This window comes from Python bivittatus, unplaced genomic scaffold (genome assembly GCF_059951505.1).
Source record: "Python bivittatus isolate LINGU-HERP-01145 unplaced genomic scaffold, Pbiv_v1 ctg000560_np1212, whole genome shotgun sequence".
NCBI classification, from domain to species: Eukaryota; Metazoa; Chordata; class Lepidosauria; order Squamata; family Pythonidae; genus Python; species Python bivittatus.
Window position 1 is genome coordinate 9,147,297 of NW_028277083.1, and position 22,737 is coordinate 9,170,033.

The following is a 22,737-nucleotide window of genomic DNA, read 5'->3' on the forward strand; positions in this document are numbered from 1 at the left end:
CACTGTAGTGCACGTAGGTTTTAGCAAACACTAAATAAAAAGGACTCATACTTTGGATATTAAAGTTCTTGTTAAAAAAAATATCTTCTATTTAGGATAGAACTTGAACTTTTGGCCAAAGAAATAGAAAGTCTTGACTCAGTGTGTTGCATATTCTTTTTCCTCCATTCATTTGCCTTGAATTCGGTTTATTGTGTTCTTAAAACTGCTACTGAGCTTTTTTGTATGCATACGTGAAGAAAAGCAGTTAAATCATTTTTAAGTACCACACGATCTCTGATGGGGTGAGGCTTGTATGCTTCATTTACTTCTCTTTAAGTTTCCTTCAAAGGCAAATTTTTACAACGAGGGACTGGCAAAGTTTCTCCGTGATGTGCAGCAGGTGAGACAATTGGAGTCGCAAACTCTTAGTTACTCCTTTAAAGTGGTTGAACAATTTTTTCTTCCCTGAGCTCAACCAGGAAGAGGAAAAGCTTGTTTGGACTGTGAGATTGCTTCCAAGGGCCTTTCACTTATTAGCAGATGCCATAGCTGAAAGGAAGAAGCAGCTATGCAGATTCTAATCAGCGTATCTCTCTGAGGAGAACTCTCCAGAAGAAAATCTGTGATTATTTATTTATTTATTTATTTATTTATTTATTTATTAAATGTATGTGCTGCCCGTCTCCCGCAGAGGGTGACTCTGGGTGGCTCACAATTAAAATCAAGCATTAAAAACAGTCAAAATAAATATCCATATTACATTACCTAAAAAATAATACTATATAAAAACCATATAAATTTTTAGCTCAAAGCTCTCTGGGCACAAAACTGCTTCCAGTTTCACCACCATCCTTTTCCAAAGCAAACAGCCCTTTCCTGCAAGGTGTGAGGCTGTCCAGTTCTGGAACCATGTGAAGCCCAGTGGAGTTGCCAGAGCAATAGCACTTCCTTTCCTCTTCCCTTCCTCTCAGCTTCCTAAAGTTGTATTTTGATAGTTTTTTTTTCAAAAAGGATGCACCTCTCTCAAGGACAGACGCAGGTGGCTGAAGTAAAAATGAGGCAGGGCTGGGAGCCATCCTGTCAGAGTGATGGTGAGGGCTGACCCGCGAGGGTTGGTTTGCCAAGGTCAGAATTCTGTTTGGGGTATTTGAGGTACGATGACTAAAACACTCTGTTTTCTTGGTAATGTTTCTTCCCTTTTGACATGCCACCAGTTAAAGTCTGCAGACTGTAAAGTTAGAATGAAAATAAGGCTCTGGGCCAGATTAATATGTGTCCTTAATACCATTGGCGCTTCCCTGATCTGGGAGGCTAGCTGTTATGACAACATCACTATTTTTATTGTTGTTAATTTTGGAATTCTTTTTTAAAAAGAGTAAAGTTTTCAGAATCGTGTGCACTTGAAATACTTAGGTAGATAAGAGAATATATGTTTGTATCTGCATCTGGGGGTTTGGAAATGTGGCTCTAACCGAAATGAAATTGGCCACAAATAAGTACATAGTTTTGGTTTCTGCCAGGGTTTTGCGGGTGACTTCTCTCATTCAGTGGTTCAGATTCATAGGAGTTTGTGGTGTTTTGATTCATTTCCCAAAGGTTGCTTCAGAGGGCGCAGGGGTACAAACAGAGCACCTCTTTGCAATCTTTAAAGAAGCCCCATCGCTTTCTGGAATCACGCAGCAGCCGTGATTCTGGAAAACAAGGCTGCTTTACCATGTTGTAGACAGGGGTTGTACTCACACCCTCATGCTCTGAAGTCCTGCTGCCCTACCAATTAGGTCACAATCTATTGCTTAGTGAAAACCTGGCCTTTGCTTTCCATCCATGTAAGACGCGATATTATTTAATGCTTCAAGTGGTTCAGGCCAGCTCATGTTTCTGTTCGTACAACCTTCAAGATGTCCTTTAACTTATAAAATGTATTGTAAGAAAGACTCCAGTTCTACCTTTGGCTGCATGCAGTTGCAGGTTTAGGCTGTTTCAAAATTGAGGCTGTTGTGGAATTTGCTATAAACCTAACATGGAAGGTGGGGATTTATATTTATTTGTATATTATATTAAAAGGCTGGCCGATTCCAAAGCAGCTCTGGGCAGCTTATATTTTAAAAGAATAAGAAGCAATAATAGAAGAAATCATGGATGTCCAGACAAAACAAATTCCATATGCTGCAAAAAATATGCCCAGTAAGGACTCTACAGCCACCCTACTCCAAGGCCTGGGAGAACAGCCAGATTTTTAAAGACTTCCGGAATACTATCAGGGTGGGAGCCACATGAAGCTATGCTAAACAACAGTATGGTTTAATTTGGTTTAGGCTTAGCATGTGATATGAGCCGGGCCATTCTGGCTTGTTCAATAAACCAAGATTCAGGCAAGCCATGGCTCAGTGGAATGTGTGAATAACTCACTGGTGTTATAGTAAAGTGTGTTGATTTGGGGATGGCAGCAAAAACTTTCAAATTCCTTACACCTATGTTAGAGGAAAAGCACAAATCCAAGGTTTTGTTAATAGAAGTCTGCTACCGTTATGCCAAACTAGTGTTTAATCATGTGATAACCAAATTGGGTTTTCATATTTTAAGGATGGTGAGTCGGACAGCACCTTGGTATAACATTTAGAATAAGCTGAAGAATATGCCACAAGAAGACTCCTGAATCTTTATCAGAAGTTTATCAGATGGCTAATACTCTTAAAAATAGACAGTTCCTTGACGAAGTCAACAATAATGGTAAGAAACTAATCTAGGCAAAATATTATGGCCTTTATAAATCCTACCAGACAATCTGCCCTATTTATCATAGGTTGTATCTGGCCCCTGGAGGCTTTAACTCTGAAATGACTGTCTTTCAGAAGCATGGCACAATGTGAGGCTATATGACACCAAAGGGAAAATCTTACGACCCAGATATGGTCAGGGGATTTTCTGTCCCTTCACTCAGATAAAGAGCAAGCTAATATGTGAATATTTTCATTCTGGATATTAAAACAAAAAGCTTATTAAAAAATCCACAAGCTCTGACTAACATGCGGAATATATTACTTTATCTTCTTTGTTCTGTCAAACAAACATTCCAGCATCAGCCCCATCAGAATAGAGAGAAAGGCTGCCAAAAGAGCTGAATTTGAAGGTGTATATACTGGAGACTTTAGCTTCTCTTTGCTTGGATCCGGCATCTTTTACACCAGCACAGTCAGCCAAACTGATTATCTGGAAACATTTATTTTCTGTGTTGGTTCACGTTCAACTCATAAGACTTTTAATGTATACAGGACATTGCCAAAACGCTTTGAACAAACTCCTTTGAAACGTAGTGATACTTTGAGCAATACTTTTCTTTCCAGTCTGCTGTTGTTTGTTATAAGTAATAAAAATAAGTAAATTAGGGTTGGTGGGAAGACTTACGAATAGTGGAGGTTGGTGCCTCCAGTGGCAATTTATGCCAGGCCCCTGTCTCCTTTGTCTTCCCTTCTCATCTTTCCTATCCGCTCCCCTCTGCTTTTCACACCTCAAGCTCGATCCTAGTGCTCACGATGGCCAGTCTTCATAGCACTGCATGAAAAATTCTAACTTCAGTTTCCCCCTCTCCCCTTTCCACTCCCAGTGCTGAGGATTTCAAGGTTCAGCTTGCATAACAGGTAACAGCAGGCATTTCCTTCTCCTGTGTCGGGAAATCCTGGCGCCCTTCTGTCTCTCTCTGACTGTGTTTAAAACAGACTGCAGCATAGGAAAAAAAAAATCCCTAATCTAAAATTAGCAGCCTTGATAGAAGAAAGGCACACGGCCGCCCTCTTGTACTGTTTGTCAATGAAACAACAAATCTAAACAGGGCCAGAATGCATTTCCTCCCTAGGAAAAACAGAGGAGCATAGCTTGGACAGCAGGCGGGCAGAGCAGTGGGAAGAGAACTTCAGGCTGCTTTTGATGAGAAGGAGTGGGGAAATGGATGAAGTGTTTCCAGTAATAATGTATTAACGGTGGTAGGTGGCTTGCGAAGCATGGAGAGGCATCTTGTGAACATAGCTTAGATCTCAGGATCCTCTGGTGAGGTTGAGGTCGAGTTTGGATCTGCCTGGTTCAGGGGGTTGAGGGGGTCTTGCTGTTCCATGATACCATCAGCCGTTTGGCTTGTGGTGTCACTTGGCCCTTACCTATCTCTTCCACCTCCACTGCATAAAATAGATTGTTCCCCTTAATTTACTGATCGATTGGGCATGGCCTTGGGACTACCATTTTGATTGCAGTATATTGATAGAATCTGTATCATCTACTGTAGCCATTCCCCAATGGCAGTTCACAGTGCTGGCTCTGACTTTTGAAAGCCTTGAGCAATTCGAGATTGGTATAGCTTTAAGGATTGGGGTTTTTTCCCTGCAAAGTCACTTACATACTTTGATCTTCATTATTACCAGTTGGCAGCACTTCTAAACACGTTTGCTCTTCTAACTAGTGCAAGCACTGATGTTTTTTTGTAAAATTGCTAGTATAAGACCTTCATTTCAAAAATGGAAGAGTTGGTCACACCTAAGTTCTCACATTGTCATATCCTATTAAGGTGACTGTGGTTTGATAAATAAACCATAATTGGGTGATTCCCACGTTGTAAGGCATAATTTTATGTTATAGCAAAACAAAAATAAATACAGGCTGCACAAAAAAAAACCAACAACTTTAACTTTCCAACTATACCTGGTTCTTTTTATACATACATGCCATCTGGATTGGCTCATTTATATATTTTCCTTGAGATTATCAGCAATATATCTACTAGAGCTGTTTGCGATTCTCGTTTTGTGAAGAAAATTAAAAAGGCCAGTGAGTGGTAATTGTACTTGGAGATGAGTCTGAATAGTATGCTAAACCAGGAATTGGAGGTATCTGTGGTGGTTTACAGAACAAAAATTAAAATTTCCATAATATAACAGTGTAACAGTAAACATGCATTGTAAGGATATAACTATAAAATATCCACTGAAGGTGCTATGGCACCAAAATACCCATAATAACTAAAACCAATAGCATCCACAAATATCTTCTCATATAATAATTAATAATTATCATTATCCAATAAAATCCTCACAGAACAAACTCATAATTTCATACAAGATGACACTCTGCCATCAAAAGCCTTCTGGAAAAGCTCAGTCTTTACGGCTTTCCGGAAAGCCGTCCCTATGGAGGCTAACCTAATAATCATAGTTCGTTAATCATGTTGTGCAAACACAACCTAAATAATGTCAGGTAGAGGGAGGAAACCAAATCCAAAGTCTTAATCATATAGTTAAAAGTTTTGTACCTAACAAACATGGGAAAGAATTGGGGCCCAATGACTAAATCCATATTAAAATGTCAGCTGACATACATCTACTTCATAGTAATTGGAATAATCTCTTTTCCCTAGCTATCATCCTCACATCTAGCTTTCTGAAGAGGAGTGGGAATGTATGCATGGGTGCGTGTATTATGTAATGCTGGCCTCATGTTTCTTGCATTCATCCTTGGACAGCAACTGGTTTCCATTTAGGTTAGTTACAGACATATTGGAAGCAGCAGGTTAGTAATGGGAATGGTCAGAGAAGAAAAAGAGCTCATCAACAGCTTTTTGAGGCAGGCAAAGTGTCTCTAGCAAGGCATATAGAACTTAAGGAAATAGCTTGGGTTACTTCCCAAGAAAATAGCTTGGATTTCTTCCCAAGCTAGAGTCAACATCCATCCACAACATTTTTGCTCTTTGAGGAAGAACAGCAAATGGTGCCTCTCTCTTTAAAGTCTGGGAACAGCATACTATGTCAACAATGGTCAAGTTACTTGAGGCAGAAAAACCTATAATCCCAAAACAGCACCCACATAAACACATGGAGTGAGAGCAAGCATAATTGGCACTCACAGCAACCTAGAAATAGATGTATTTTCCTTGAAAAAAATAATAGGATTTGAAGGGACCTAGATTTGGAGGTCTTCTAGTCCAAGAAAAATCCTTGGCCACCAATTCTTTAGGGTAATTCCACCATCCCACTAAAGTTCCCCCCTTCCTCTACATTTCTTTTTGGGTGGAGAAGGAATGGGCCTGTTCCTTCAGTGTCAACAGTGGATGTAGTTATGGAAGGGATTCATACCAATTTGTGCCATGCTTCCATCTAATTTGAAAGTTTTGAAAGGGACTCCTTGGTTTCTCCCAGATGAGGCAATTTTCAGCTTTTGCAACAGAATGTACTCACTGGCAAGCTGGAACACAGCAGCAATAGCTTCTTCCCACCATTGGGTATCCTGGGAAATAATGGGCAGTTCTACCAATCCCAACATGAAGAGGAGCTGACCGGCTGTCAAGGCGACTGTGGCAATCATGTTACAGGCACGCATCATATCAAATTGCACTGCAGGAAAACAATTGTGAGAGGAATCTGTTAGTGTGAATGGGACTTCTTCATTTTTTAACTCAAAATGAACAGTTACACCAAAGAGTGCTTTGAAAATTAGGACATGGACATATGTGGGATGAAAAGTGCCTATTTTATAACAATCAGAGGTCTTTTCTGGTGTTTTGGGAAGGTACAGCGTAGAGATCAACTTCCTTGGTCCATAGGTGTATTAATTTGAGGGGGCATTTCAAGCAGTGAATACTGTGAATTGGCTTTGCCCCTTGAAGGATGTGGTTTCAATGGCTGGTCACTTTTGATAAGAGTGTGAAAAAAAAATGCTCGAAGCTCTGGAAGGGTCCTATTAATTTACGCTGACAACTGGGTCAGTAACCAATGGCCTGACTCAGTGAAAATCATTTGCCTAGGTTCTTGCATTCTCTATAGTTTGTTTAAGTCATATCTTAAGAAGTACAGAAGAAAATCTTTATTGTAATTAAGAAGTCTTTAGGCCAATGGTATTGTTGCTTTTCATTTCTTTTTTGTCATTTGCTGATCTCCTAACAGATCTTTGTACATTTCGTACCTGAATTTGCATTATTATGCCAGAGTTGTAGGCTTGGAAATGGGTTCTTTTGGGTGGTATATAGCTTTTTACAATTTGGGAAGGTGAAGGTAGGTTAGAATTTTTGGAAGGCCACTGTGACCATCATACAAGATACTCTGTGGATAAGATGGTTTGCATCTGACCTCAGTTACCAAAAAAAAAAAGGGGGGGTATCACAAACTGCAGCACAGGAGAACCCAGCCATTGTGGAGCAGTAAAATGCATGGACCTCTTGTCATCATCAGCACTATAGACTAAAATAAAACAATTGATGCAATATTACAATAAATCTTAACATTATAATATAAAATAAGGAGCCTCTAAACTAAAAGGTCCATAAGCATATCATAATTTTAATCACTATATGCCAAAAATGGTGGGTATTTATTTATTTATTTACTAACTTTACAGACCCATGAGAAAGAAGTGTTTTAGTGCTTTTTAAAAAACTTTTAAGAGCTCTGACAGCATAATCCTGATGGGTTGTTGATTCTAGAGCCAGAGAAGGAAAGTTGTGATGTTAATTGTGATGTGACTGTTCTAGGACATGGTAGAACCAATTGGCACTGACCTGATCATTGGGTCAAATTCACAGGGACACGAGCTACCCACAGGTCCTTCAAATAACCGGCTGTGCCCATATGCAGGCCACAGTGTGCCAACACCATCAGTTTGTACTGGTATCCTCAGATTCCCAACAAATGTAATGACTGACCATAAAAAGAGTGGGGGCAAAATAAGGAGGGTCCAGAATAGTACAAACAGCAGCATTTGGGATATGAATCCAGTCTTAGGTAACCTGCCCAACAGGCTACTGAAGAATTCCAAACATGCCGTAACCAACATGTTTTTCTCTCTCCCTGTATGTTGTAGAGTGGTATAGGAATTAATGTGCTGGATTACAATGGATAGATCAGGGATCCCATATTCACTTAACCTTGAAGCTCATTGGTTGACCTCCGTCTTTAAAGATTAATGTAAAGATAAAAATGGAGGGGTGAAGACAGCCATGGCAAGAGCTATACATCTACGTTATCTTGATCTCCTTCCGGGAAGGTCAGGATTAAAATGTGAAAGCTGGGATATAAATGAAGTGAGATATAAATCGACTCTCCATCCTCCTCCAGCATTTTGTATTTCCATTGTGTAATATAAATATAAATGACTCTGTCTGTGATGGATATTTAACAGAAGCCACTTCATACCAGACAGCGTTGAGGATTTTTATATTTTTCCCCTTATGTTTCTCCAGAATTGGTTGATTTCCTGTTTTGATCATTGCCGTTCCTCTCCCACTGCATCAATGCAAGCTATGATCCTGCTGCTGTTGCTCTGAAATAAGACATTCCTTCTCCTAGAAGTAATTGAAGGAAAATAATTTCTAGTACTAAAGTTGGACTTTTTTTATGGAATGCTTCCTAGACAGCAACTAGAACTATCGTTCAGAAGTATTCCTCAGTTTGTTATTGTCAGCTTCCTGCAGAGGATTTTCTCATGCCTTCTCAATCCATTTGATTCCTCATATCTTGTACCAGCTTTCTCCAACCTGGAGCCCTCTAGATATGTTGGATTAAAAAGCAATTTTCATAAATGCTGACTGTTACGGGAGTTGTATTTAGAGGGCACCAGATTGGAGAAGGTACTTTTCATGAGGGACACAGTGTTGGCTGCTAAAAAGGGGTAGCTCAGACCCAGAGTAAATGCTATAAATTAAAACATTCCCAAGTTTGTTTGCTTGTTAACTGTGCTTATAACTTGCCAGATCTGAAGGATGTTTACAAGGCAATAGTCAAAAACCTAAATATAATTCTAAAACCAATATTCTAAACCTAATAAAAACAAACGAACAGTGGCCCCAATCCTGTCTAACTAAGATAACTAATTTCCTAAAGCTGTCTGAAAAAAAATCTGTTTTGGTCGATTTGCAAAGTTCTTTCCTTCACCATCTCTTGTTAACAAAGGTTCTGATGCACATGCTAGAAAGTACCTCTGTCAGAGATCTTGCATATACTGGGATAGATAGATAAATATTCTGAAAAGGGCAAGTTTCCATTGTTGATAATCAGTGTGTCAGAAATATTGTGTGAGACTGCCGATCTTGTATCATCATATGGTCACCAAAGTCACTGCCACAAACTCAACAGACATGTATGGGAAAATATGAGGCTCAGTTTCAACTATACTTCACCACTGGAGGCGTGATTAAATTATGAGCCAAACTTAATTTGCCTTGATGTTGGGATGCTACTATATGTATACCTCAAGTTATGACAAATCAGACATACTTAACTGGACAAACTTCTCTTGCTTTACAGGAGCCAGAACTTTGATCTCACCAACTTACTATGTTTGAAATAGGCCAATTTTCTTCAGTATTGTTATAGCTAGGATATATGTCTGTCAACATCTGGAAAGTTTTCCTCCTCATCTATATCTCTGCTACATAATCTTCTAAAATCCAAACGCAGCTGTATTGCCCATTTATGGTTTCCTTTTGGCTTTGCCATAACTTTTGTAATATTCATGAAACGCAGACATAACATTCTTGTTACCAAACTACATACTACTGTGGGTGGTATTTCCAGTAATCATCAGCTTCTCAGTACTGTTTAATGTTGATACAGTGACAAAGTATTTCTGGAGGGTATGTTCTTGGCTCTTTTAAACAATGTATTTTTTCTTGTAAAATCTTAATTTTTGATGGGTTTCCCTGTATGAAATAATGAGTTACTGAAGGGAAGTCAAAAGAATCCTACCTCATCTTTGTTTCATATGTTGGGAAAAGTCTTCTTTTAAGATCCATGTTAATTGTTCCAGCTCCTTTTAAGAATACCAAATGTATGTAGGTATGTATGCAGCCTGTCAGGCAGCTGACAAAACAGCTAATGAATACATATTTTTACTCTGCCTCCCACATACTCATCTCTGATAGTCAAACTGTCCTGTCTTGACGTATCTTACATATCTGTGGTTTCCTCCTGTCCTCTAAGCCTGTCGTTGTTTCTGATCAAACTTATTTTGTATGTGGTTCTTTATACTTTCGAGTTAGTTCCTCATTTGGGTGTGTATCTGCACAAAGCTGGTTCTGTAGCATTTTGGGGCTCCCTGCAAAAGTGTGCCCTTTGCCCTCTCTGCCAAAATGGCCAATAATTCCAAAACAGCAGCTACTGGGGTTACATTCTCCCTATATAGACCACTTTATCTCTTTCTGCTTCATCTCCTATCTTGGTTAAGTAGCTTTTTTCATTAAGCTTCCCTAGTTTGGTGCTTTCCACAAGTGTTGGCTTGCATCTCTCTTGCCACTGACCATAGTTGTTGGGAAATTATGAGAACAGTAGTTCAATACCAGGGCACCCAGTTGATAGCTGTCATGCTCTTGAGAATTCAGGTTTATGATCCCTGCCTAATTTTACTGAGGAATGCTGCAAAGTTTGGGCTTGTAATGCTTTGGGAACAGGATAGTGGTCTGTTTTTGTCCACATGTGCATTAGTCATTAGAGATCTTTCCAAGTGGATGTCTGATTTTTTGAATGCTGGTCTGAGCTTTCTCCATATTAGTTTCCAGCAGTGTAATTTCCTCCTTCCTCTGCCCACTCCCAAAGGTGAAAGTCTTTAATTTTTTTCGTGTACCATTGCCCCTTCAATAACTCCCTCCCCTTGTTTTATATGTTTTATTATATAAAGTTAGGGTCTGTTCTCAAATTATTCTATTCTAACTTATTTGGTTACTGAATAGGTTTATATAAATTTATGCCGTAGACCACTTTGAGTATCTTTGAGCCATGTAGCAGGAAAATAAATATTTTGAATAAGTTGTCACTGATTGTGAGTTCATACATCATGCTGAATTATAATGTGATTTGCTTGGTTTTTGTCTAGCATGATGTGTGAGCTTAGCACTGTGACATGCGTGAACTCTGATTTTAGAAACATTGCACCGCGTTATATGTGAGCCTAATTCTGTGGCAAATAGACGAGTTGAAAGAAAGACTCAAATAGTCGTTGACCAGACCTTCTGCAATCAGTATAAGAAAGATGCATGGAGATGGGCAAAGATAAATCTAATAAATAAATAAATAAATAAATAAATACTAGATAATTCTTGTAATGAAAAAGATCATGTGATGTCCAGAGCAGATTAGGAAGTGGTTTCAGGGCACACATTTCTATGTTGATACATGTAACTAATAACAGCAAACCCAAAAGCAGTATGGGACTATTTTTTCATTTTCAGCAGTTGCCTTTGAATCTATCACTTTTGAGTGAAAATGACTACAGTTTAGGATCCATCACAGTAGTTTTCACTACTTCACTTAAAGAAAAAAAAGTGTAGATCCCAGTGGTGAGGGATGTTGGGGGTTGTACTTCACTATGTTGCCTTATTTCAACTATCTGAGAAGAATCAAAGAACACTGAGATACTGAATGCGTTCCCTATTGCCATGAGCAGATACCCAGCTATTTTTGACCGACTGTTACAGTTACTAGAACTTTAATAGAGAACTGTGCTTAGCAGAGGTGAAGGCTACTATAATGTAAGACTGGAAGTCACGCCTGTTGCTCTCTAGAAAACAAAAATCTAAATAGAACTCAGAGGGTTACCTTGAGGAATTTTTACTTAACCCTGTCAGCCTCATAAACGTATCAGGACTTCAAGCATCCTTCAGACTCCAGCTATTCTCAGCAAGCATAGTTCATTTTCAGCAAGGTACAATATCATCCAGGAGCCAGGGCAGACCAGTGAGGAATATTTTACTTTCTAAAAGGCACAGTTGTACTTTTGGGAGTCATGCCCATGCCTTGAGAAGCATGAAAATGCAATCTCAGAAGGATAATACTTGTGTTTATTTTGAAAAGGAGACACTTGTAAGGCAAGCTTCCAGGCATTGTTCCAGAGTTTGGACATCTCCTCTCTGAAATCCACACGTGCGTTTCTGTTTCATCATTTTTATCCCTAAGGTTTCTCAAGGCATGGACTTTGGAGGCTAATTTAAGAACAGTAAATTGGACGTTACCTGAATAGTGGCATAATGAATGAGGGAGTCATCTCACATAGCAATTAACTGTTTTGAAACAAAACATCTGGTACTTCTTCAAATACAACATATCAGCCTTCCTAGGTTAGCATTGAGCATAAAGTGTGATGCTGGACTTCTCTCATTGAAGGCAGTAATTAGGGTTTGACAATGGTGGGTACAGGACTAAGATGAGACTGATGCTGCAGGATGCAAATAGGTGTCACAGTGGTCACTGGTAGCACTGTGCCTGCAGGCATTTATGTGGGTGTCCACTGGGCATCTTATGACTGGCCATGCCTCCCATGGCAGCTGTTTGGCAAAAAGTCAGGTCTTCTCTGTGACACCCGTTTGTACAAGTGCATACCCAGTGTATTTTCCAAATTCCCAAAGTGCCCACTGGCATCCCAAAGTTGCTGTTCCTTGCTATAGGGAATCCTATAGATTATGTGGTTCCCCAGTGAGGCTTGTTGATAGGATGCCAGATAAAGAGCCTTCTCTGTTCTTCATGTCACAGAAGATAATGAGCAAATCTTCAATTTAGGTCTTTCTATTATACGAGAAGAACTGTGGGCGTGGGATTTCTCTGTGCCTGTGTAGGAGGAGCCAATGTGGTGGCCACCTTCATTCCTGTCTGAGGTTTTCTGTATTCCCCCTGTTGCCAGTGCATGTTATTGGATGATCTTCATAGCACTGAGAAATATAGGTGTGGTATAATCCAAATTTTGGAAGGAGAGAACACTGGAGACTTATGGGATAGGTGGAGGCAAAGCAATCAATCTACTACCCCATTATTAAGTCACCAAACAGAAGTCTCCAAGATGTTTCCAGCTTTCAGCTAGATCAGTTTTTTTCTCCACCATTCTAATAACACACAACACTGCTTCTTAGAACTGAGAAGCCACCAGCAACCCCAGTCTCTAAGAATGGATAACTCATTCAATGCTCAGCAGTTGCAACTATCTCCCAAACATTACCTTACATTAAGGAAGCCATAGGCAAGGAATCTCTTTTTACCTAACAAGTGAATAGTTGGCTAGAACAATAAACATTGGGCCTTGGATTAAAATTATTTGCTACAGAAAACCTGTAATTTAATCGCTCTCCAAATCATGTGTGATAATAAAGACACACAACTTGGTTTCCTCATGTTTTTCAGTTTCTGAACCTGGAAAACAATGAAGCATCCCAAAGGTGGGAAAAATATAATTCCAATTCAGTCTTCATTCTTGTACAGCAAACATGCTCTTATTTACTGATGTTCAGACAACTCAGGTTTATTCATATTTACCTTGTTGCAGTGAGTTGAATGGAGCTTGCTCCCAAGGAAATGTGCATAAGATTGACACCCTTGTTCATTTATGTTAGTAGGGATCAAACATTTATCAACTTACATCTGGCTTGACCCAAGTTCCCAAACCGGCTCAGATTTTAATTTCCTCTTTCATTACCCAAAGTAGACCAAGCCAGGTTCAGCTAATTCAATCATGATACTTATGAATCCAGGCTTTATTTGGTTATTTTAAATGACATCTCCAGGGATACTGGTCCTGTGTAATTGCAGGATAGTGAGATCAGAGAGTATACAGACTAATTGAATAACCGTGATCTCATTTAAAAATCTAATAATAATGTGTTTAAACATACATCTATACCTTCTCCCTCTTTTTGTAACGATGTATTCCACCACTGATTTTTCAAGTGTCAAGTATGTGCAAAAGATGACTTTTGAGGAAAATGACTGAATGTATCCATACACTATTTTCAGATGCCATGTGTTATTTAAGTGACATTTATTAACAGAAGCCAATGGGATTGCTTAATCTCTCTGCTTCAAATGCACTTAATACAGTTTATATGGAGGTATAGAGGTTCTTATGTGAGAATAGTTGCAGCTGATTTCTAGTGTGAAATAGCTGTGGGCTCCTGAATCAGTCAGCCCTTTTCCCTGAACTGTTTTCCTGACCTAAATTGAGCTTGGTTTTTCCCACAAGGGGAAATGGTATATGTATGCTATGCTTGAACGTGAGCCAGGAGTGTATAAACATGGAGACACACAAGAGTTATCAGACTGCAGTGTGATATCAATTGAATAAATAAAGCTAAATTACTGTAGCAAATCCTCTATCTCCAGAGGCTTGTACAGATGATTCTCACTTTCAAATTTGAATATTGGGAAGAACAATCAATATGTTGTTAAGAGAACGGAGAGCCAGTGTGGTGTAGTGGTTAAGGCTTTGGACCAGGAATGGCAAGACCTAGTTTTAGTCCTACCTCAGCCATAGAAACTCACTCTTTTTCAGCCCTCCAGAGTGGTGGTTGTGGGGAAGAATAGGAGGAGGGAGTGCTAAGTTCATTGCTTTGCACTCCTGAGTAAAAGGCTGGAAATACATTTAATAAACAGTGAATGAGACATCTTTCCTTTACATTCTCCTTTTGAACAGACCAACTTCCCCACATCTTTTTAGTGCTAATGACACAAGTAAGTCATATTTTAAATGCCTCACGTAGGTCATGATGTGACGAGCAATATCTGAAATTAGGTTGGTTACCTTGCCTGGAGTCATGCATGGTCCTCAGTTCTGGTTTGCTTAATCATGGCTTACTAAATAAAACACAACCGACTGGGTTCACACTCTAGTTAAACCAGAAACTAGAATTTAAAAACCAAAATGGGTGACTGCACACAACCCTCTGAGCTAAAGATGAACAAGCCATGTCATGGCTTAGATTAAGCCACGTGAAGCAGGTCTCATAAATTGCTCAAGATAAGCCACTCAAATTCGAGCTCTTCAAAAGCTAGGCCCTTGCAAGAGTACCACTTTTAGTCTTGGGAAATCTCTTTCCTCCTTTGTGGTCCAAGAAGACATGGACCTCAAAGAGTGACCTATCATTGCAGAACTCTGTTTTGGATATCGCCTCATTTTTTTGGCCTGGCTGTTTTCCAAGAGAAAACCTCTGAGATGGGGCTAATACATCCCAGCATTATCTGGTCTGCTGCCTCTGTAAACATTTCCCTCTTTCTCATTCCCACACAGAGCTGTGCCTTTGGCCTCGCTCCCCCCATTTCATCTGGGAAATGTACTTCTGTAAATCATATAATTCAGCTCGACAGGTGTTTATATTTAGCACTCCCGGCAGATCACGTAGCCACTCTTCATTCTGGGCCACTCCCCTCTTCTCGAACGCTTGACCCAAAGAGCGATAATAAGGCAGGGCTGCGTTGCTCCCCATCCGTCTTTAGGAAACGAGCTTTCCATCGCCCGCCTCTTTCCTGTGGCTTTGAAAACTCTGAGAGACTTTCAAGCCCTTGGCTCCCGCACACCTCTTTTCATTCCCTGGCTGCCTTGGAAATTGTCCCCAGAACTACTGTAGCTTTGGGCCATGCGATGCCTTGAATAGGATTCCTTTGTACCCACAGCTGTTGGTCTGAGTACACCACTCATTGTAACAGTGTCTAGGCAACCAGTCTTTGGACAGTAACTGCTTATTCATAACCACTAGGAGAGCTCTGGAGAAAATAATTCCTCATCTCATTTAGTATCTCCAGAAAAGAGTGCTTCCTAAATGGGGGGCAGACTAACTGACATCCCCTTCCCCATTCTGTTTGCATAGGAATCTTGTAATGTAGATTAAACAGAGAGATGGAGTCATGCGGTGACTCTCCTTGGGATTTAAATTTTCATTTCTCCAGTCCAATTATGGCACTCAAGGTCCTCCAACACACCGAGTGCCCTTGGGGGCTCCAGCAGGTTCACATTTTTTTTGCAATGTGAGCACTGTTTCACACTTTTCCATTGCAGGACAGACTTTTAAGTAGGAACTCATAATCTGTCCATCTTGAATTTGATGGTAATGTCTAGTCCATATATAATAAAGCATACCACTATTGAAAGCTCCCTGATGTTTAAAAAATGTTCTATGTTATCTTCACCTCACACTGCTCCTGCTTTTTGATGTATAGGGTTTGTAAGTGGCCTGGATAGCATCTGCATTAGATCCTTAATGCAACAGACTGCTCTGGTTTTGAGAAGCAGCAAACCTGGTTTAGCTGCTGTAGTAACAGCTCATGACTGATAATGGCACAAAAAATGAAATGTTTGTGCCATTACATTACCTTACAGAAGCAGTCAAAATAAGGAAAAGATGAAGTATTGGAAATTCTTTCTCTTAGAAAAATGAACAAGACGTGATAGAGGTTTATGAAATAATTGGCCAAAATTGAAGAAAAAGAGGGAGGCATTCTCTCCCCACTACATACACTAAATGCTAATGCTGTGGAGATTTCCATTTCCAATGGCTTGGCTGCAGATTCAAGATGGACCAAAGAAAGCTCCATGCACATCATGTATGAAATGCACTATCTCAAAATGTAATGGTGTCCTCTGGCTTAGAAGGCTTTAGAAGGAGAACAGCCAATTTTTATGAAGATTCTAGGAGCAATAAGCCACCAAATACTGGTTCTTGCAGAGCAGTAACTGGGAAAAAGGTGTCATTTTCCCCTGATTTCTGTGAGGCCAGATTGGATTTAATCCATCATTCCTCATCCACAGAATGATGGATTCAATTGACTCTTAGACTGATCCAGCAGGATCCATTTTCCTTTTTCTTTCCATGATCAACCACAGAATATGAACCAACTATTCTTCCTCTTAAGCATCTTCACACACTGTTTAATTGCTGTGATAGGGAACAGCTTTCCCTGGTTATTTCTCTGGGTTGTAGCTAATCCCTCTGTTTGTAAATAGCATTCAGTAAAGGCACACATGCTTCTCAAACAATAGTGGCAATTCTTGACTAGAATTCTTGAGTTAAGAGTATGGCTATGTGCCAGTCGTTCTAATGGGGCCTAAATCAGGATAAAAGAGTTTTTGCAGCCGTGAGAGCTGCATCAAAAACTAAAAAAATACTGATGATCTGCTCTCTCTCTCCATCTGTTCACTGTAATTGGTTGATGTCAGTAAACCTAATGAGGGCAGACAGATTGAAGCTGCTCACTCAAAGGCAGATGTGATAGAATGTGTACTGGATGAGTTAGTACTTCACCCAAAGATTCAGGTTTGCAGTTTGGATATACTGTATTCCTGGGTTCAGTATGGTACCCGGGCAGGAAAAAACTGTCGAGGGCTGCAGTTCGGCTTCCTGACCTGCTGGAGGCCATCCTATGGTGTTTGTGATGTCACTGGAAGGACCAGGGACAAAACTTTTGACCCACTGAGTTTGTCCCCAGTTGGCATCCTGCTCCCTTCCCCATCTTTTTTGCTAGGCGCTGGGAAGGAAGAAAATCCCTACCCAGCTATAACCACTGAATACTGGCGTTGAGATATCAGGGTGCTACAGGAAATGCATCTGGTCTGTAGTCCACGAGTTGCTTACCCCTGCTTGTACTGCGATGTCCAGATTGCAGCTATAGCCAGAAACCTTTTTGCATAACTTAGATTAGTGCACTGTTTTTCCCTATCCCTAAACATATCACATCTGGCCACGTTAATCCAGGTCTTAGGGTACACATTAGATTACTAAATTAGGTTGCACCATACTTGTAGCACCCGTGCACGTGCCCATATACTTTCCTCCTACACAAGATATTCCAAGAGCACTGTGGCCCAGTTTTGATACTGTTTGCTTCTGGACAGCTAGGGCTTTAGACCAGTGTTGTCCAAACTTGGCCACTTTAAGATGAGTGGACTTCAACTCCCAGAATTCCCCAGCCAGCCATGCTGGCTGGGGAATTCTGGGAGTTGAAGTCCACTCATCTTAAAGTGGCCAAGTTTGGACAACACTGGCTTTAGACTAAAAGCTGATGTGTAGCCACTCATTTGAACATTTCATAATGTTTTGTGGTAAGAAGTAATGGGAAACCATTGAAAAACTGTAAGAGAGAGAGAATCTGATCTAAAATCTCGGTTAAAAAAATCCACAAATAAAACAAGACTATTTCATAAATGCTGGTTTGAGGTCGGTGGATTGCTGTACCAATGGCATTTTCTTGTTCATTCCCACTGGCCCCTGAAAAACAATCAGATCCTGGTTTGGAAAATAAGCAGGCAGCCAATAATAAGCAAAGTGCTTGTGAGAACTGCTTTGCCAGAGGTCAAGATGCTGGGGCCAGTTTTCTTTAGAGAAGAGAAGGTGAAGGGAAGGAAAAATAATTCTGTGAAGATGGGGATGGGAATTTGTGGCTCTCTAGGTATTGCTCACCTTACAGGTTTTAGGAGCCCCAGTTAATAGCTCATAATGAAAAATGCTGGAAGTTGCATTTCAAGATACTGTATTTAGATTCCTTCAGCTTCATCGTGCCTACTCTGAAGCAAGTCTCTTGATGTTTTGCAGCCAGTGGGTTTCCACAACATTTGCATTTCATCTGAGCTACCTTCATTCTTTCAGGCCGGATAGGTGAAGAGGCTGTTCTGTAAGATCAAGATCAGCAACACTAAAATGGAATGTGAATGAAATTGCAGGGCTGCAGTTTTTAAAGATTCCTTGCAGTTAATTTTTGGCACATTCTTTTGCATCTTAATAAGAATCTTGGTCTTTGCTAAATGTTAGTAGCTCATGACTTAATGTGTTTAGGAAATGAGTAATTAAAAGCGAAGATGGGTCTGAGGACCAGATTTCCAGTGATTGGGGGTGGGGGTGGGAGTTGCCATCCTCCACCCCCAATCAAGGGAATGCATGAAGATTTGTAGTGCTTCTTCTGATCACAGAATCTTGCTTTTCCTGGGACAGTATGTGAACTATATTGATAGACAAGTTGCATACAACTGCAAATGTATACACAATTCTGTGGATATGCTTTTCTTGTATTTGCTGAATTTGCCTGCTCTGAATATCTAGGCAGAATGTCTAGGCACAGGGGCAGCCTCATTTTTTCACTGGTCCTTTGGGAGATGCAAGTAATTCACCAAAAATATCAAGCAATATTATATAACTCATTTTCTTTACATTTTTATACTAATTTTATATTCTGGAATGAATTCTGGCCCGGATCGGTGCCAGTATGAGATTGTATTCAGATTCGGGAGCTCTGTTGCCAAGAACAGAATCTGAACTGTATAAAAAAACAAAGTAGCAGAGATCTCCATCTCTGAAAGAGATTTGGCCATTATATTCTGGGAGAAAGTCTGGAGGGATCCACTTCCTAGATTTGGAAAGGGCTATTTAGGAAGCAGCTGGAGTGGAGTGGAAAGAGCATCTGCTTGGGGTGCAAGAATTCCCAGGATGAATCCCTTTTTTGGAAGTTCTGAGGTAGCAGATGACAAGAATGTCCTACAATCTTGAGAAGCATGGCCAGGGAGGAGCAGACATTAGTGGATGAAGTGGGCCAAAGAGTCTGACCTGCTGGAAAGAAACTTCCTATATTCCTGTTTGAATTGACTTCCCTGGAAATTTTCTCACCCTTTCCCACACCTTGCCAAGTATTGCCACCTAGTGAACTGGAAATAGCACAACCGAAGGTCAAACTTCCCATGTCACTGACTTGAGTGTAGTTTTTCCCTAGTTTTCCTCTTTTTTTAAAAAAAAAAGGGATTAAGGTACAATTGAGAAGGCTGTAGCCTGCAGCAGATTTACAAAAGGAAGGGGGTGGGGAGAGAAGAGTTTCTTAACCCTTCTTTGTCATTTTTCCTGCAAAAATTATACTTTTTATCATCTCCCACCAGGAAGCTTTTGTAATGAGAGGTCTTTAGTCATGTTTGCCAACAGTTTGGGCTGGGGTGTGAGCTTGGAAGATTTCACCAGAGCTTCTACCTTGTCTCTATGCTATCCCTTGTCAGTCCCTATTTGGATCGTGAGCCTAAAGTGAAAGAGCTAACATCATAGAAATTAAGGCTTGGAGAACCTCTAGTCGAATCCTCTGCCCAGTGCAGGAATCAGCTACTACAGCAGAATCTGCTGTTAAAGACATTGCTGATAGCTTTAAGTCAAAATAGGTGCTGGACTTGCTTGCAAGTCTGTTCGTTTTGTCTAGCCTTGAATATGGCTTCTACTCTGCCTCCTGGGTCTTCTGTGCCTTTCCCCATCTGTTGTAGCCCAGCTGTGTTATTTTTCTGGACCGAATCTCTTTTTGTTTCCCCCCTAATATCTTTCTTGCTTAACTGGAGCTTATTCTCAAGAGATAGCAAATCTTCTAGCACTCAGCCCTTTTCAGGTTGAGCCACAACGTGGCAAATATTTCACAGTTAGTCTTCTGATGTTTCAGGTGCTGCTACCTTAGCAACATTTTCTACATAACAGCTTTTAGCACAAGGTCAATAGTGACTATGAGAAACAAGACTTACGTTTGACAGTATTTCGTGATTCCTGGAAACCAGCCGGCTCTGAACCCCAGCCCAAGGATTCACATTCATGCTCCACCCCTTGCCCATGCTTGGCACCTGTGCCTGCACCTCCTTTTCCCTTCTCTGCCAGCCAGCACATCTTCCACAGCCCCACGCTGCGCTTACGCCCATCCTCCAAGGTTTGGTACACCCAGTTGGGAGTAAAGGCAGCCGCGTTGTTGAGAATAAGTGACACCAGAGCTACCAACACGGCTGTGGCTACCAGTTTCTGGACAGTCATATCTGAAGGTCATCCAGTGCTGGTAGCCACTCTCTGTAGAAGATCCAAGCGTCCCAATCAGCTGCAGTACATTGAATTAGGACTGTAAATGGAAGGCAGGTGCAGGACAGTGTTAGGAATGGCTAGAGAACATCGCCATTCATTCTCAAAGTCAGCTGCTTGGAAGTTTCTGGTCACACAAACAACAAGGCAGAGAGGAGAAATCCATATAAAAAATGCAGGAACAGGACTTCCAGACTGCTTGTCTTCCCCTGTGGTGCTTTATCCACCTTCCTCCACTTTGAACAGAACCAAGCTGGTGAAGAGCTGAAAGATGAGGAGGTGCATTCTTTCTGGAACAAAATGTGCAAAGTATTGATGTAGGCGATGTTGTGCTCTTGGACAGCTGAGGCCAAAATGCCTCTAAAAGCTGTCCGTCCCTTCAGCCTTCTGGAGTGCAGCCGTGAGAAGACGCTGGGACCTGCATAAGAGGCAGCAAGAACTCAGAAATTGTTTTGCTGTCACCCAGATTCAGAACATTCCACAAGTGCCGTCGACTTGAATTCTCTGCGCCAAAGCAAATTCCAAACAGAAAAATGCGTGCATCCCCAAGGAGTCCTGGAAGGCTGGTGTAATTCCAAGGGAGTCTGCTCCACTGCTCCTGCTCTTCCACAAATGACAGAGCCCGCAAACTGCAGATGCAGGAAAGCAGAATCCTTGCTGCAAGGAAGTTTTTCCCTCCTATCTCTCAATGAAAAGGAAACGGTTGTTTGTGTGGCTGGTTTTGGTGAACCTCAGGGCGTAGCCGATTGCAACCGACAGAGCCACTGCCACGGCAGTCAGATGTGAACAGGATGTGTTTCCTGAAAGGAAAAGTCAAAGACAGACTTCTAACGTCCCGTCTCTTTCTCTCTCCACCCCCTCCCAATCCTCCCACCTCATTCCAGTATCATCCTCCTTCCCTCCTCCTCTGCTTCCCAGAAAGAAATAAGAGTTAATTTGGTAATACTGCATTAGGAAGATTTGTTATAATAATACTGTATGAAAAAAAACCCTCGAGGATATTGTGGCAGAAAATAGGTCCTCCTCTATTATCAACCCCTTACTTTTTGGAGTCAAGGGTTGGGTCTCAACCCATCAAATCTAACGTGGAAAACTGGGGGGTTCAGAGGCAAGAAATGTGTGGTTCTCTTCCCAAGCACACTCTTAGTCTAGTGCTAAGAACAGCATCGAGAATATCTTTTTTTTTCTTTTTTCTTTTGCTTACCACAGCAAAAATAATCAGAATTACTTGTGCAGGAATTTGTCTGTTGGATGAGATCGATGGAGGTGGCTCCAAGAGGATCATCCTTCCAGGAAAAATTTAACATTATGTCAGTTCATAAGGCTATTCTACTTATTCTGCTTGTCTGGCAGAAATTGGCCATGTAGAGGGACCCCCCCCCCCAATTCTACAACTCATCATTTGTGAATATTTTTGTTTTGATTTGTTTTTAATTGTGCCCTGTTTGTCAACATCAGCTCTTGAAAAGCAGCTGAACACCAAAATTCAGCCTATTATCCAAAGCATATTAACAAAACTACAAGAAATGTAGTAAAAACGGAGCAAGGTTACAAGGAATAAAAACAGAAAGTTAAAAATAAAAAATAAAAATCAATAGATGCTTTCCAGTGCAGCCAATAAAAAAAAATGAGCATTGCATGTGTGTACATACACAAACAAAATCCATATATAACCAGTATATAAGCAGTTTTCTCATTTTTGTCATGAAGTCACATAAACAGTACTTGCTTATATAATTTTAAAGAGTAAAAATTAAGAAGTAATATCCTTATGCAGTCTGAATTCTGAATTTTGGTTATTTAAACTTTTTTTTAAAAAATTACATATCTTTAATCGTACATAGATTTTATACTGGTTGTATATCACAGTGCATTTAAACTCAGTATTTTAAGGGTCGATGTTTGTAAATTTTCTTAGGAAACAATACGTGCTTACCCCACTCTTTTGCTTTATTAAAAGGAGCACATAGGCAGTAAAACTGAATTGACAGAGGTGAAGATTTACATCACAGAAAAGAGCTCATCTCACCAGGAAATATTCTGCAATTAGAGATCTTTAATTAAATATTCAGCCATACACTGTTCCTATCGTCTTTCAGAAATCCATGGTATCTTGTCTAGTATAAAACATATTTGCAGTATTATTTTAGTCTGCCCCTGTCTCCGCTTTGCACAAA

The 22,737-nt window shown here is 40.4% G+C and overlaps 2 protein-coding genes across 2 annotated transcripts in view; one reads left to right on the forward strand and one right to left on the reverse strand.

Annotated features, from left to right (window-relative positions):
* The window catches only part of TMEM204 (transmembrane protein 204), a 32,304-nt gene extending 10,943 nt beyond the window's left edge, over positions 1 to 21,361 (reverse strand). The window contains exons 1-2 of the mRNA XM_007423839.4: positions 20,239 to 21,361; positions 6,201 to 6,356 (exon numbers count right to left, since the gene is read on the reverse strand). Of these exons, the coding sequence (XP_007423901.1) occupies positions 6,201 to 6,356; positions 20,239 to 20,518 (436 nt within the window). The 5' untranslated portion in view covers positions 20,519 to 21,361. The remainder of the gene's footprint in view (positions 1 to 6,200; positions 6,357 to 20,238) is intronic.
* The window catches only part of IFT140 (intraflagellar transport 140), a 72,332-nt gene that overhangs the window by 38,555 nt on the left and 11,040 nt on the right, over positions 1 to 22,737 (forward strand). The gene's annotated exons all lie outside the window — the stretch shown is intronic.